Raw genomic sequence first — 16,382 nt, 5'->3', positions numbered from 1 at the left:
AATAATAAATAAATGTTTAATGACAGAACCAAACTCTGATAGACAGAATAAAGGGACAAGAATCATCAGGTTCTATCACCGTCTTCAACATGAAATCAATGTAAAGAGACTCCAGTTCTATTTTGAAAATGACTATATTATATTGTTTAGTTTTGTATTTAAACCATAGAGGAATGTTTATATGATTTATATTAAGGTCTAATTAAAAGTGAAAACCAGTCTTGAAAAACATTTCCCATAGAAATAAAAACATATCTTTTGTGAGCAATATTTCTCTACTCTCTTTTATCACTAATGAAACCAATCAGTATTGAGTCCCTACTGTGAGCTGGGAATTTTTAAATCAAGGAAAATATATTAAATTCACTTGATTTGCCTGACCAGGTGGTGGCGCAGTGGCTAGAGCGTCGGACTGGGATGAGGAGGACCCAGGTTTGAGACCCCAAGTTCGTCAGCTTGAGCGTGGGTTCATCTGTTTTGAGCAAAGCTCACCAGCTTGAACCCAAGGTTGCTGGCTGGAGCAAAGGGTTACTCTGTCTGCTGAAGGCCCACGGTCAAGGCACATATGAGAAAGCAATCAATGAACAACTAAGGTGTTGCAACGAATAACTGATGATTAATGCTTCTCATCTCTCTCTCTCTGTTCCTGTCTGTCTGTCCCTATCTATCCCTCTCTCTTGACTCTCTCTGCCTCTGTAAAAAAAAAAATAAAAAATCACTTGATTCAAAGTGGGCAGGCTTGCACACATTTGAAACCTTGTAATAATTATATTTCACTAAATCATTTGTTTGCTACAGGTAAAGAAAATAAACTATTTCCCAAAAGAGTATTCTAAAGAGTAGCCTGAAGGAGTTGAAAGACAGTTGGTGTGGATCGAAACAGGGTGCCGTCATAAATCTGACCAAAAGTAACCTCACAGGATGATCCGATCATAAACTCCTCACTGGGCAGGTCATGGTGGGTAGCCATGCCCCAGGCCTATAAAAAAGATTATCACGCCTTTTAAATGCCCCTCTTTTAAACACTTCAGAAGTAGAATCACCCTCAAAAGAGCACATAATCCTGTTAACTATCCTGTAAGCCAGTCACAGACCTTTGCTTTTACCCACCTCCATGTCCTCTGCCTTACTTTCTCGCCTGAGTTACAAAAGGATGAAAGAAAGTGCAGACTGTCATTCTGGGAAGCATTTCAGATACTGCTTTCCAGCATGTCATCAGTTGGGTTCAAATAAACTCCTAAAAGTTCTCTACACTTTTAGACATTCTTAGGTTGGCACTGGTCTGAGGAATTATGTTCTAGCCCTCACTGTGCCACCAGATAGATAGATGCCCAGTCTCTTTATACGTGGGACATGAGTGCTTGGCCTCCTGAGAGTCAGTCCAGCTCTTAAAACATAAATACACAGATGTTTACCGTATACATATACACACACTTCCCCATCAAGTATTTGGTAAAAGTCAGTTTGTGTAGAAACAATTATAGAAAGTATAGATATGACTTACAATTGATTCTCTCTGGGGGAAAGGATTTTTCCAATATAGTCAGTGAAATGTAGCTGTCAATTTATACAAAAAGTGTAGAAACAGATTTAATTCATCCTGCTCTATTATAATGATGCCCTAGATATAGTCATATCATGAAAATTCTACTTAGTATTAAAAGTTCTGAAAACCTACTTCTGCTCATTTCTGTTTTAAAGTGGCAGTGTATCAAGGCAAATTAAAGAAACAAACATTCAATTCTGCACTCAGACATACATAAGGTGCCAGGCCCGCAATACAATTCCATTCTGCAAATACCATTAAACTAAGAACCTTTAAATAAACACATTCTTGACAACTGTTTATAGATAATTCTTCTAATCTTTAGCTATTCCAAAAGCAGGACCCATCTCCTCTGTCCTTGAGGTCAACCACCCGCCGTTAACCTTTTCTAATGCCTCTCACAGAGTCCTGGTGCTTTCTTCCCACAACTGTAACTCACTCAGGGCCTCACTTTCCATAGCAAAGTATCAGGTGTCTCAAAGTGCCATAGAGCACACAACAAAGGAAATGCCTGCTTTCCATGGACTTTATCCACTCCAATTAAATAGGAGTGACTGGTGGTGAGGAGAGGGCCGCTTTGACTCAGCGTTTTCCACTCGGACTGAGCTACAGAGCTTGCTGACTGCATTGGAAGATTCTGCGCTTAGTAGACACTCCTGCCTTCCAGCTGGCTCATCGGCCTGAACGCACTTGTGGGAAACATTTACATAAAAGACGGTGAAAAGCGGCAGAGTGTCATTTGTAGAATTAACTTTATTTACCAAGTAAGAAAATACCTAAGTAACACAGGGCGTAAAGCAACAGAAAAGAAAATGAACTCCTTCAAGGACTTCTATTCCTACCATGATGTTTTTGCAATAGCAAAAGAAAGGAAACTGACTCAATTGTTTATTTTGAAAGAGAATGCCTGTTTTTTTTAATTCACTTACAAAAAAAAATGACTACTTGGAAACTTAGAAACAATTTGATATTAAAAGCATCAGACAGATAAAATACACAGAATCACCACCACCAAAAGACCAAGTGCAATAATCTCTATGCTCAAGATTCCATTTGAATTCATTGCCCCACAGGTTGAACCCTCCCATGAGCAGGCACAGGTGGAACACACTACTGTGTGCTCTCTGTTGGTCTGTCCAGCAAGGAAGATGTTTAAAAAATAAAATGGGCATAATTCCTCATACAACTGTAGCTAATTTAAAACTTTATGTAAGAATAATCCATATACAAATGAAATTCAGTATTTTAGATGGGCCAGAAAACCTGTCATATCCTGCACTAGAAAAAAAAAAATCTTTTTCACAAAGCTTTTTAACTTGATGAAGTAAAATGCTGTAAATCAAGGCTGTGAAGTAGAAAGGCTTCGTTTTAGCTCAACAGTCTGACCTCCCAGCTCTGTGATCTAGTGGCCCTCATGCATCGTGGTCCTGGCTGTGAAGCAAGTGTAACAACACCCTATAACTCACATCACAGGTGGCTTTGCGAACTTAATCAGGTCACAGATTAATAGTTCAGTGAAAACCTCTGCAATATGGATGTCAGGAAAGATCAGCTATTTTTACTCCTGAAAAGACTCTTCCTTGCTCTGAAATACGACATTCTTGTTCTTTCTTCTTCTGCCCTCTGCTTCTCAGTCTTTTTACCTGACTTGTATTTCTCTCCCCAAACATCAAGTGTTGAAAGCTCTCAGATTATATAGGACAGGGTTCTTTTCTTTTCTCACTCTTCTTTCACAGTGAAACCTATTCTGCCCCCCCCCCCATGGATGGCATTACCACCTACAGAACAGTAATTCCCAAAAATATATTTCTAACTCAGAGCTGATTACACACCTGCCAACTCAGCATTTCCACTTCAGTGTCTTAGAGGGACCTTGGGTTCATTATGTATAAAAGCCAAAATCACCATCCTTGCATCAAAATACAAATATCGCCTATCTCAGGAAGTGGCTTCAACGCTGCCCAATTATACACCCAGATCCAGGGTGTATAATTGCAACGTCCTGTTCCTCACTTCTCAATACGTAACCCATTTCCTACCCCTTTCTATTTTACCCCTGAACTACACCCCTCTGTCCCCACAGCCACTGTCATTTGAACCTAAAGACACTCACTATGCTATGGCCCCCAAACTTGTTTCCACAAAAGCAGTCTTGTTCTCCTCCGCTTCATTCATGACATGCAACTACAGTATTATTTTAAAATGTGAATCTAGTATCACTCCTCGACTTCCAACTTTTCTTTGGCCCTTAAAATAAGGAATAAAAACTGTGAAACATTAACAAATCAGTGCACATGTCCTACAAGCCCCAGCTCTCTATACTTCAAACACATGAGATCCTTTTTCTTTAAAATGCCAGCCACTTCTCTCCTTCAAGGCCTCGAGCCATACCCACTCTGTTCCTTCTTTAAGTATGTATGGGCAGTTCTGCCTTTTCCACCCCTATATGCCAACATCAAGCTAGTTCTTTCTCATCCTTGATTGCTCTGCTTAACCAATATCTCCTCCAGAAGGCATTTCTGGTTCTTGGGACAAGGGCAGCACCATTAATTATACTCTCATGAAGCTCCCTGCACTTCAAGATCACAATCCTCAGTGTATGTGCAATTACTCTGGTGTCTGTTTTCCACAAAAGATAATAAGGGACACAAGTGCAGGGAGCATGTCTGTCTTGTTTATAGCTGGATCCCTGAGTCCTAAACACCATGATTGCCACAAGTAGTCCAACCCTGACTTTGATAAATATTTGCTGCATTAGTTAACACAAACAGGGGTGCTGACTTAGTCTTTGGCTTGATAATTATTCATAATTGGTGGAGACAGGTACATAAAACTAATTTAAAGCAGACTGTTCAGAAGAGTACAAAAAAAAAGCAGACTGTGATAGCTTTTTACAGGATATAAGCATAAGGAGTACTGAATTCTATGAGAGAAAAAGAAATCAATTCTAGAAGAGGAACAAATGAGGAAAGGTCTGTATCAGGAAGGCTTCTTCCTGCTGCTGGATGATAAGCCACGGAGAGCTAGCAAGACTTCAACAAGAGAAGGGTAGGAAATACCCCAGGGAGAGAATAAAAGGTTGGGCCTTGGACAGAGACTGATGAGCAGACAACAGCGCCTGATGAGGGAGATGTCCTGAAACACAGCAAACAGCAGTCTCTCGAGGAAAACAATTGAAAGGTTTCACCATCAAAGAATGACAAAGATGGGAAGATTTGATAGCAGATCAGGATGCGAGTCCGGAGACCAGCTACAATGTTATTTCAGAATTTCTAACAGAAGAGGAGGAAAGAATGGATAGTACTGCTCAAATGGAGAAGGAGTTTGTCACTGACCAGATAGAAAACCAAAACAGAGAAAAGATGGGCAAGGAGGGATGAGGAGTTCTGTTTTGGAAGCTCTAAATTTTATGTCCTTACATAATGTCGTGGAGGTAGTTAAAATGTACACCTAAGAAAAAATATGCAAGTAAATTTCAGAAAATATCAGGCTCAGGGAAACTTTAAACTGGAACATAATCAACTAAACATTAATACAAAGGCTTGACAAACACATCTAATGTTTTCCCACAAACACGTCTTCATTAACAATGAAAAAACACACAGTAAATAATAAAAGTTCTTTTATAATAACTGCCTGGATTTTCAACATACCCTGTACACAATTTTTATTTTATAGGTGTTAGGAACAAATTTTGCCATAATTAATCATAATTTTATCATAACTTCACCCTTTTTAAAATAGTTAATTTCCTACAATTGTGGGGATAGAAAAAAATCACTTAGGCTGACTTTTTTTCTCTGTTCAGTTGAAGAAGATCTTTTATGTTTAAAAGAATTCTGGTCTTTGTAATAGGCTCGGAGTAAAAGTTTAAAATGACGTACAGAATTTTTTAAAAGGTCATTCTAATTCCAAAAACATTAACATCTGAAATTATGTCATCTTTAATTATCAGGAGAATATCTGGAGAATAATAAAGTGAAACACTTACTTTTGCTGCACCTATCTGTTCTTTTCGAAATTTCTCAAGTGGCGCGATTAATACATCATTAGCGTTTTGAATCTGAAATTAAAAATGCAAATATATTAAATTCTGTATAATTTCACACAAATATTGATAAAAGATGGCTCCTTTATTCACCTTACTTAAACAGCTTATTTCCCTCTTGTTCACTTCTATAAATGAAATAAAACACCTCGCATAATGTAGTCTTTTTCTATTTTATAATTAAGTTGCTCTCACAAACTATGTCACTTGATCCTAACAATAATGTGAAAACAAGTACATGTGATAAGAACTTAGTTTAAATATTTAAATTTCTTATTTTAAGCTACAACTAAGAAATAAGCATATTAAATATTAAATACACAAATACATTTAATTACATTGTTTTAATGTAGTCAATTTAAGAATCATTTTTATTGATGCATATAAAAGTTCTTCCATTTTACTATCAGAATGTTAAAATTTCATAACTGCAAAATAAAATAAGGCTTGTTCTTTTTCCTGTTTCATTAGAATCCTTACACTTGGGATCTGCTTGAATGTTCTCCTATTTCCAACCCTACTAAAATAAGTATCTAATTTCTTTTCAATATATTTTTAGCCCCAGCTCCAAACAGGAATTTCCCTAAAACTTCAAAACATAAATCTTTTAATATTGATATGTAAGAACATTGTGAGAGGATTCCAGGTACAGGGGCCAGGAACTGAACATAAGGAGACAAACATTTCTTTCTTTTTTAAAAAAACATGTTTATTTTGTTGATTTTAGAGAGAGGAAGAGAGAGAGCCAAAAAGAGACAGGAACATCAATCCATTCCTGACCAGGGATCTGTGTTGCAGGACGATGTTCTAACCCACAGAGCTATCCGGCAGGGCAAGATAAACATTTCTAAGAGAACATTATGCTGGAAGGAAATCTTGATTTTAAAAAATCATTTAGAAAGCACTGAAATTAAATGTAGAATCTTGAATGTCTCACCACAAAAAGAAATGGAAATTATGTGACAGAATGAAGGTGTTAGCTAATGCCATGGTGGGAATCACTTTGCAGTGTATAAAAGGATCAAATCAACGTGAACCCCATAAGTTGACACACTGTTATATGTAAATTACATCTCAGTGAAGTTGGGGTGCGGAGAGAGCAGGCCCCGTTACCAAATGCTAAGATAAAAAAAAATTGTAATATATTTCTCTGTTTCCTTATATTATTCTTATAACTTCTCTGTAAGTCCAAAATTATATCAAAAATTTAAAAGTACAATAAAAGGGTTTATTTTTAATTATTTACACTAAAGTGGTTATTTTCTAGTCAACTTTTATTTCTTAAATTCAAGAATCTAAATGCACTGAGACAGTACAAAGAAAAATAAAACTATAGTATTAATGCCTTCCATGATTCTGTCATTCTCCAATTTGCAGAAAAATGTGATGACAGAACCTTAAAAAGACAACCTAACATCCTGTGCTTTAAAAACACACAAAGTAGATCAATAGTTCAAGATTCTTCCTCAAACCTGAGGGGTCTGGATACCTCTGCGGAGCTATCTGTGAACACCTCTGACATCCACCACCTCATTCCCCTCTGTGAGCTCCGCCAGCATCCCTCCAGACACACTGCGCAGGCCTCTTACTGGAGGGAGATGACTGGAAACAGTAGCAAAGTAGCTCACTTTTCATTCTCATTCTCTAAATCTTTTTGCTCTCATGGGAGCCCAAATACATATAAACATACACACATACACACACCACATCCAGATTTCACAGACATAATAAAGAGCCGGTTCTGCCTTTCAAGTTAAGTTTGCATAAGGAGAAAGGACAATGTCATGAACACTTTAGTGTAATTTGGAAAATTAGCAAATATAAAGGCTAAGGTTTACTGAATGTTTATGCTGGAAACAAGTTAACTTCAACAGGGAGCTATTTCTCAAGGGGTGAAAACTCCAACAATGAGGCTGATTAAGATGATATACAGTATAACACTGAAGGACATGCATTTAAAATAAAATAAAAAATGCCTGGGTTTAAACTGGGTTCTGATGCTTATAAGCAGCAATGTGACTCTTCTGAGCATCTGTTGCCTGTCTACCCAATAACTGGGCTCTAAGAACTAAAATAATGAATATAAAATACTTAGCTCACTGCCTTACATATAGTAATTGCTCAAATTTTATAGCTTTTACTATCTCCAAATAAACATAGATAATGCATCTCATTCTGTATTTACCTAGTAGACACACTGCTATCTCTGAATCTACTATGTTTCCCCTTTGTGTAGATGTGTATCGACGTGCACAGTGTACAAAGAAATTTTCCCATGACTGTTCCAAAAGACAGATGGCTTGGACTCTCCCACATCCGGTCACTAGGTATTTATATGTGCACCAAGCCCACGTCTGAAATCTGCAGGAATGGGAAAAAGTCAAGGCTTGGCCAAACCTTCCAGAAAGTTAACGTATACTTGAGTAGGGGGGAATGTGTTCATTCAACAAGCATTTAATGCTTGTAAAACACTGTTAAAATTTTTGGAAAAAAGTGAAAGACAAAACTGACTACATTGTAAGGAGTCACATGGTTAACTATGCTGAACTACTTATAAATACATTAAGTTCTGACAACAGAAAGATCCATGAGAACTCAATGAGTAGATGTAGTATCTGGATAGCGGATGTGAACTGTATACACCAAAAGGGAAAATCATTCTAGGAACAAAGAACACCATGAATAAAGGCAAAAAGAGAGAACTAAGCACAGCATGAGGGAAGGGGGTACAGCAAAGAGAGAGAGGGCATTTATTAAGCAATCATAGAATCAGTCAGAATTGTGAGGGCACTGACCTGTTACAGACCCTCATTTAACATTTTAAAACTGAGAATAGCAGAATGAATGTGAAGCATGTCCAACAGTTCTGGCACAAAGCAGGCTCCACAGAAGTAATATATTCTTATTATTAAATAATATAAATAAGAACATTAACTGGAGGGAAGAGGTATACATTATTAGTAGTTAATGCAATTGGAATAAGTAAGAAAAGGTTGAAGTATACCCATCATAGGGCAAAGCAGCCTGAATATAGAATGCTGTTGGCTTCTAAACAGAGGATTTTTTTTTAATGTTATAGGAACTTGTTTTAGGAAGCCAATAACATGTGGGATGCTTTGAAAAGGAAGAGAGGAAGACATACTTTGCCAATGGAGAAGCTGGGGAAGGAGCTCAAGTTGGAAGTGATGAGGAACTAGAACAGGTGTCCACAGTGTTGACAGATGAGTGGTAGGGAATGGCAGAGACAGTTGTTTGTTTGTTTTTTTGAGAAACAAGAGAAAGGAATTAAAAGTGGCACCAAGGTTTCTGCCCCAGGCACTGAAACTTTGGAACCACATTAAGAACTAGGGTAAAGAGATAGAGGGTATGTTTGGTGGAGAAGTAATTTAAGACAACGCATTTTACTTTGGAACTATTAGTTTGATGCCATGAGAAGACTCTAAGAACCACCTTGGCAGAATATCCCACCTCAAAACAAAACTAATGAATAAGAATGAATTGGTTTTTATTGGGATGAGAAAGATTAGGAAAAGGAGTAGATAGGTATACTAAGACATTGGCACCCACATTCATATGTAGTAGTTTAAATCTTTGACAAATGCCTTAGGCTGCTGTTATCTAAATAGGAGCTGAAAATAAAAAAAAAAACCTGGGGAGATATATCAAATTGGGATCATTAACAACTATCCTAGGAGCAAGCATTATAATATTTCCTATCTGTATTCTCTGTATTTTAGTTTTTCTTTTGTTTTCGGATTTGCTCATATTTTTTCTCTTTCTTCCCCCCTTCTCATTCTATTAATGTAAAACGGAAAGAATAAAAAAATAAGTCCCAGAGGTAATAAACAGAAGAATGAGGAAGGAGGGGAGGGAAACACACACAAGAATGATAGATAACAATAGATATGATTTACCGAGTGTTTCCTATGTACCAAGTACTACGCAAAGCTCTTCACAATATCGAGATTAAAGGTAATTTTATGTGAGTAATGACGTTCAACATTTAAAAATCATCTGGAATGTATTAAGAATGTTAGTGTTCAGGTTCGACCCAGTTCCACGGGAATCTCAGCACCAAAATCACTAAGATTCAGTGTCTTCACCCCTATATCTCTTAAGGATTTTATAAAAATTAAAGGGAAAAATATCTTTACAAATAACAAGCATTTGGCATATAACAGACTTTCAATAAATGTTTGCTTCCTCACTGAATTCATCATGTCTATGTGTTCAGAATTATCACAAGCAGTCTTAGAACTCCCCGAGATGATTTAAAATGTGGTTACTCAAAGGCAGAAAATAAAAATCCCAATTAATGTAACAGAACAGTTCCCATCCAGACTACCCATCTACAATAGTAATTAACTAGGAAGCTAATTTTTCCATAAACCACTGTAACACATCTGTGGTTCTACATCTGAAATACGATGACCCCTTTGTGTGCAGCCAATGGACTGCTGTTCACAATATGTGAGTCTAACTTCAAGAGATGAAAATGGGAATGGCAACACTCACAGGGCACAAAGTGGATTTACAACCCAGTTCGGTTGCATCCGGCACATACCCCAGGGACCGCATACCTTTCACCCTACACACTGCTCGGTCACGTGGATGCAATTCTTCAACTTTGAAGTAATTCAAGTGTGACATAAAGAAGGTGGTTTAAATTTTTGTAGGTTTAAAAGGCTTATTGTTGCTACTGAAAAATAAAGGAAAATGACACACATAAGTGGAACCCACAATTAAAAATTTGAATCAGGGTGCAATTTGGTGTTAATTTTCACAAGGTTTTTTTGGTTGTTGTTTTTTTTGCTGCTGCTGGTTTTTTTTTTATTATTATTAATCTACAGAAATGCAATTTTGGCTCTGGTAGAACTCTTTCTCCCCAAATTTGCACAAAAAACTTGATAAACCTTCTTCTAAAAGGTAACACTGCGGAGAAAATGAAGTCACAGAGTTCAGGGGATTCAAGATCCCGTAATATTTTTGGAATGTGTTACTTTGAATGACCCTTACTAAGATGCTTTAGGAAAAATACAAAAGCAATTTTAGTACTACTCTCCCTAAATACTGATCATATAAGTTCTTGAAAAGGTCATATTTTGGCAATTAAGATGCAATGATCTTATTAACTATTTTACAACTTTTAACCATTACCTAAACCTTGGGTTTAAACACCTTTAAATTATGGATCAAAAGTAATTACCAGCTATTTCACTTATTTTCTATAGCAGAGAAGCAATTTTAATATTGGCTAATGGTTTCCAATACTGCATTGGCTGGTAGACACACTTCAACTGTGGGTGCGTTACATTAAATCGGGCCATTCGTTTTCCTGTCATTTTTCTTTTGCCAATTCAAGTGGTTCTAATAAATATCCATAAGGGAGTGCTCATAAAGCACTCAAAACTAATGGTCAGAAATGTTTTGATGTGGTTAGACAAATGATTCTCCAAACATGTTTGCATTTTCCCCCTCTAAGTATACATAAATTATAATTTTCTATAGACCATGAATTTTCAAGTGCTATTCCATAGGAATTTTCAATGCTTGTTGTTCACTGCTGAGAATCAACAAAGTGCATGGCAATGCACTAAAAGAAATCTGAAAGGAATTCACCTCATACTTTTACTTCCTTGCCCCTTTCCAAGTGTTGGTCTAGTGTCTGTGCCAGCCACAGCTCATCATTAATCAACGATTACACTGTCCCATTATCGGCAACAACTCAATAGCACCTGGATATTAAGATTACAACTCGGGCCTGACCAGGCGGTGGCCCAGTGGATAGAGCATCGGACTGGGATGCGGAAGACCCAGGTTCGAGACCCCAAGGTCACCAGCTTGAGCGAGGGCTCATCTGGTTTGAGCAAAAGCTCACCAGCTTGGACCCAAGGTCGCTGACTCGAGCAAGGGTTTACTCGGTCTGCTGAAAGCCCGTGGTCAAGGCACATATGAGAAAGCAATCAATGAACAATTAAGGTGTTGCAATGCACAAAGAAAAACTAATAATTGATGCTTCTCATCTCTCCGTTCCTGTCTGTCTGTCCCTGTCTATCCCTCTATCTCACTCTCTCTGTCTCTATTAAAAAAAAAAAAATTACAACTCAGCACCTCAAACTTTCAAAGTAAAACAAAACAACAACAAAAACAAAGTACCAAAGGACTCTAAAGTTTTGAAGAGAAGATTTAATAATATTCTGCAGTGCTATCTAAAGCAACTGTTTGAGACGGCTACAACAGAACACATGAATTACAGAACTATACAGATGGTACAGCTCACTACAAAAATAATTTCTTGTTGAGATACTTTTGTAGCCAATTCACAAAGTGGAAGGATCACAAAGGTTGTAATAAGTAAACTAAACCTAATCAATACAGAAGATACCAATAAAAAGTCTCTGAGATAAGAACAGATCATTTCTTTTAATTTGTTGACTTTTTTAGAGAGAGAGAAGGTGAAAGAGAAAGAGGGAGAAAGAAATGGAGGAAGGAAGGAAGAGAGGGAGGAAGAAAGAGAGACAGAGGGAAAAAGAAGGAAAGGAGGGAGGGAGGGAAAGAAAGAGAAAAGTATCAAGTTCTTGTTCCATTTATCCATGGATTCGTTGGGTGATTCTTGTATAATATATGCCCTGACTGGGGACCGGACCTGTAACCTTGACATATCAGGATGACGCTTTAGCTAAACTGGGCTATCTGGCCAGGCCAAGAACATATCATTTTCCTATTGTTTTTTACAAGTGGGAAAATCAGATCAGAGTACTCATTTGGGGATTATAGGCAAATATCTCTCCTCTGCCTTGTTCCAACCCATCCCTGTTCCTTCCTACCAAACATTTCCCAGGATGAAGTTATGGCAAATGGCGTAAGGCTCACCTGAGGCTCCTTCCTGAACACTGGTCAGGTTAACTCTCCACAGCTATGCAAGACACAGTCATTTCTAGGTCTGTAAACCCACAGTTCTTTTAAACTAGAATTCAAAAGCCAAAACTCACATAAGCTATGGAGGATGGACATATAAACAAGACCTTCATATAATAAGTAATACAAAGTCAAAGACTAAGTACATTGTATTTTAGATCATTTAATGTGAGCAAATTACTCCAAAAACATGTCTTTATCTTTTAAGAAAAATGCTATGTATGATTATCTGGGTACCACAGTCTTCCATTTGATTTCTACTTTGAATGTCCCTTGCTACTTCTATATGGAATGTTTTGATTCTACTTATTAAACCAGTGATCCTTATGAACTCTACTCCATTAGACCTCATAGGTTTAGATCCAATTCTTATTTAAATTTAATAATATTTTCATCTTTTCTTTACCTTTACCAGTAAAAATAATTTTCTTATGGGACTATATCAGGAAAAGAAATTTAAGTTTTTGAAGAATGGTGCTATACGATCCCTTCTTTTATTTCAGGAGATAAGTATAAGTAGCACATTTTCCAGGAGAGTACACTAGTTTGAACTTAATTCTTGGCTTGCACCCTGACGACTGTACAATCTTGAGGGTACACAAACTCTCCAAGTCCTAGGTTCCCTTTCTGTATAAGGAAGATGATAGTGTGCCTTTATCTCATAACCTGTTAACAAAGGTTAAAATTTAAGTTTTATGCATAATGATCCTAAGATCTTCTCAATATAAAGTTGTACTTGCTTCCTGTTAAATACATTCTTTTGAGCAGGCCAATTTCCATGTAAATATCATTCTTTAAAATGACGTACGCGGCCTGACCTGTGGTGGCGCAGTGGATAAAGCGTTGACCTGGAATGCTGAGGTCACCGGTTCAAAACCCTGGGCTTGCCTGGTCAAGGCACATATGGGAGTTGATGCTTCCTGCTCCTCCCCCCTTCTCTCTCTCTCTCTCTCTCTCTCTCTCTCTCTCTCCTCTAAAATGAATAAATAAATTTAAAAAAATGTTAAAAAAAGTGACTAAGCTGTTTTAAAAAATAAAAAAAATAAAATGACGTACGCAGTGGCTCCTGCAGTCACACAGCACAGGAGTGAAATCTCAGCAGCACACACCAGGTATCAAGGCTTTGTCAATGGAACAGGGTGGCTACCAGGGCAAACATCTACTCCTAGAGCTTACACCTGTCCTGAATAAAAAGTTTGCTATTTTTAAATAAAACCATCGATACTCCGAAGAGGAAAGCATTAATCCAAGAAGGAACTGGCCATTTTCACAGACTCTATCTGAGAAATAGAGGAGGGGCTAAATTGCAAATTTTCACATAATCCACTGTGATCTAATAATGTCACACCTTCCAGGTTACTCCAGATAAAATTCTCTGAATGCTGTTATTTGAACCAGAAAGGTAAGCTATTTATTTCTGCTTATTTGTTATTCTTGAGCTACACTTGCTTCATTTCTTCTACCCAGCAATCTCTAATAAGAGGCTTAACTAAGAATATTTATAAATCATCCAAGCATTGTGGAAAACATTTGCAAACACCAGCTATAACCACACCTTGCCTCCTCACACACTTATATCTACTATTGCCACCCTGATTACTATTTGTTCACTTGTTTATCCTCTAAAATAATGACTTTTCAAAAAATCAGCCAAAATATAAAAAGGTAAAGCTGCTTTTCAACTATAAATCACAAGACATGTAAAGGATCAAATTAGAGTTGACATCTTAAAAGCTACTAGAATTACTCACTCCCCAACATTCTGCACATATATTCCTGTGACAAATATTTATACTTTGCTATCGATTTTGACCAAAAAGTATATATTTAGCAAAGCACTTTTATGGAATATGTGGCTGTCTTACCTCAAAGGTCATACAAAAAGATGTTAAAGTTAAATCTACCTTTGAGAATATAGGCTCCAAAGATATAATAAATGCTACAAACTCAGTTCTTTCAACAAATTAATTAATCAACTCCTGAATTTTGCAAAGATACTGTTGATGCTACTTCATCAGGCCTCTACCTTTGGAAATTCTCAGGAAATCCAGCTCTGCTGAACTTGTGTACCTCTGTGGCATTGCTATGAGGTTCCCGCGATGCTCACATGTTTGTTAACACTATAAGAGATGGCCAAAAACTTCCCCATAACACAGCTTTCCCGTGTAAATCAATGTTCTCATTCTAATGAAAATATATAACTCCCCTTCCCAAACCTCAAGTATCAGAAACACTAGATATCATCAGCTGAGTCAATTATGGCCTCAAGAGATTTCTTTCCAGGTGTTACCTCCTAGCTTTGAGGGATCACAGTACCTTTATGTGTGAGGACAGGTGGAGAGAGCGTCAAGGAATAGTAATTTATGTAATTTGATGTTTTTCTCCCCCTCCCTTTTAATGCTATTTCCTCTTACTAATATTCTTCTACCCTTGTTGGTATTCAACACTAAATATATCTTAGGAGAGAAATTAAAATCACTCATCTGTTTTAAATTCTTCATTTGTGAATTTAAGCAAACATCTAATAGTCTTTGAGAATTTATATTAAAAAATGAAAACCCATTAAATTCCCAGTCAGTCATTTCACAGCCATTACCTTTTAATAGCTGAATGTTAATGTATTTTAATCATATTTATTCAATATTTATGTAATGCAGATTGTTAAAATCTTAAGAAAGATTTAAGACATCTCAATGTATATGCAATTTCTTAAATTGCTGATTGTAGTTTTACAATGAAGGGGATGGGATGGAAGGAAAGAGGAAGAGAGGGGAGAGGAGAGAAGGGAGAAAAACTGAGGCTGGACAGAGATGCACACAAGCAAAGTAGAGAGGGACCTAGCTAGTCTCGGAAGTGATTAAGAATGATCACGAAGATGCATTGAGGGTCTATCATTGTCCTGCAGCAGGCGCCTAGCGCCCCTGAACCACGGCAGGCATCTCTTCCCAACCTGCTTCCAGGGAGTGACCTGGGGTGGAAATCAGCTGGGGAGGAAATATGTACACCATGGAAATCAGCAGGCATTACAAATCAGGGTTATATACATAGACACATCTGAGTGCTTGACAGCAGTTAACTTTTTACCAGCACATCCCTGCTTAGAAAGAGAAACATGTATTTGGAAGACACAAATATTAAACTACAAACTGTAGGAAAATGTGCTAACTTCACAAGATTCCTTTTAGCTAGTTATTATAGCATCCCTCTAAACATGTATCTGGTCTTTTACAACTTCCAGGTTATTATGTCTTTCCTAACACACAAAAGATGAAACTCATTTCTACTTTTTTACACTGAAACTTACTTTTACAACAAGCTAGGATTTTACATGTGTGGCCTTCAGCAGTAACACCCTGAACAAACTTGTACTCTGTCACTGATGATAAAGTTTTTGCCTCACAAGCCTGAGTCACAGCAGGTTGCTGTGCTGCTGGGGTTGAGAAGGATTCTGCAGCTGAAACTGGAGACTGAATGAGCAAAAAATGTTGGCTATAAATGTCTCTTGCTAATGAGACTGACAGTGCACATGCTGAGTGTTATTTATTTAAATATCTATCTTTCTAGCCTGTAAAGGTAAAAATAGTGTCTTACTGATTTTTTAATAGTCACTGACAAAGTGCCCTGACATACAGACATCCACAAACCATCACTAAACTGACAAGTAAAGTTATTTCTGATAGCCATATAATGAGTGCCTATAATGAGTTACTGTACCAAATACTATTATTCATAACATTACAGCAACCTACTTATAGGAAACTAAATATTTTTTTAAATAAGGAAAGTATTTCTGTATCTGGTATAATGTAGGTAGCAATGTATAAATATATCTATATTGGTAGCAACATGAAGCTTAGCCTATTGATATTA

At 37.1% G+C, this 16,382-nt stretch overlaps 1 protein-coding gene across 1 annotated transcript in view; it reads right to left on the bottom strand.

Annotated features, from left to right (window-relative positions):
• Positions 1 to 16,382, bottom strand: part of ARHGAP42 (Rho GTPase activating protein 42) — a 283,181-nt gene that overhangs the window by 115,744 nt on the left and 151,055 nt on the right. The window contains exon 4 of the mRNA XM_066371165.1: positions 5,538 to 5,609. Within this exon, the coding sequence (XP_066227262.1) occupies positions 5,538 to 5,609 (72 nt within the window). The remainder of the gene's footprint in view (positions 1 to 5,537; positions 5,610 to 16,382) is intronic.

This window comes from Saccopteryx leptura, chromosome 1, assembly GCF_036850995.1.
Source record: "Saccopteryx leptura isolate mSacLep1 chromosome 1, mSacLep1_pri_phased_curated, whole genome shotgun sequence".
NCBI classification, from domain to species: domain Eukaryota; kingdom Metazoa; phylum Chordata; class Mammalia; order Chiroptera; family Emballonuridae; genus Saccopteryx; species Saccopteryx leptura.
The sequence above is the reverse complement of the archived record's forward strand: the minus strand, read 5'-3'. Positions and strand labels throughout refer to the sequence as shown.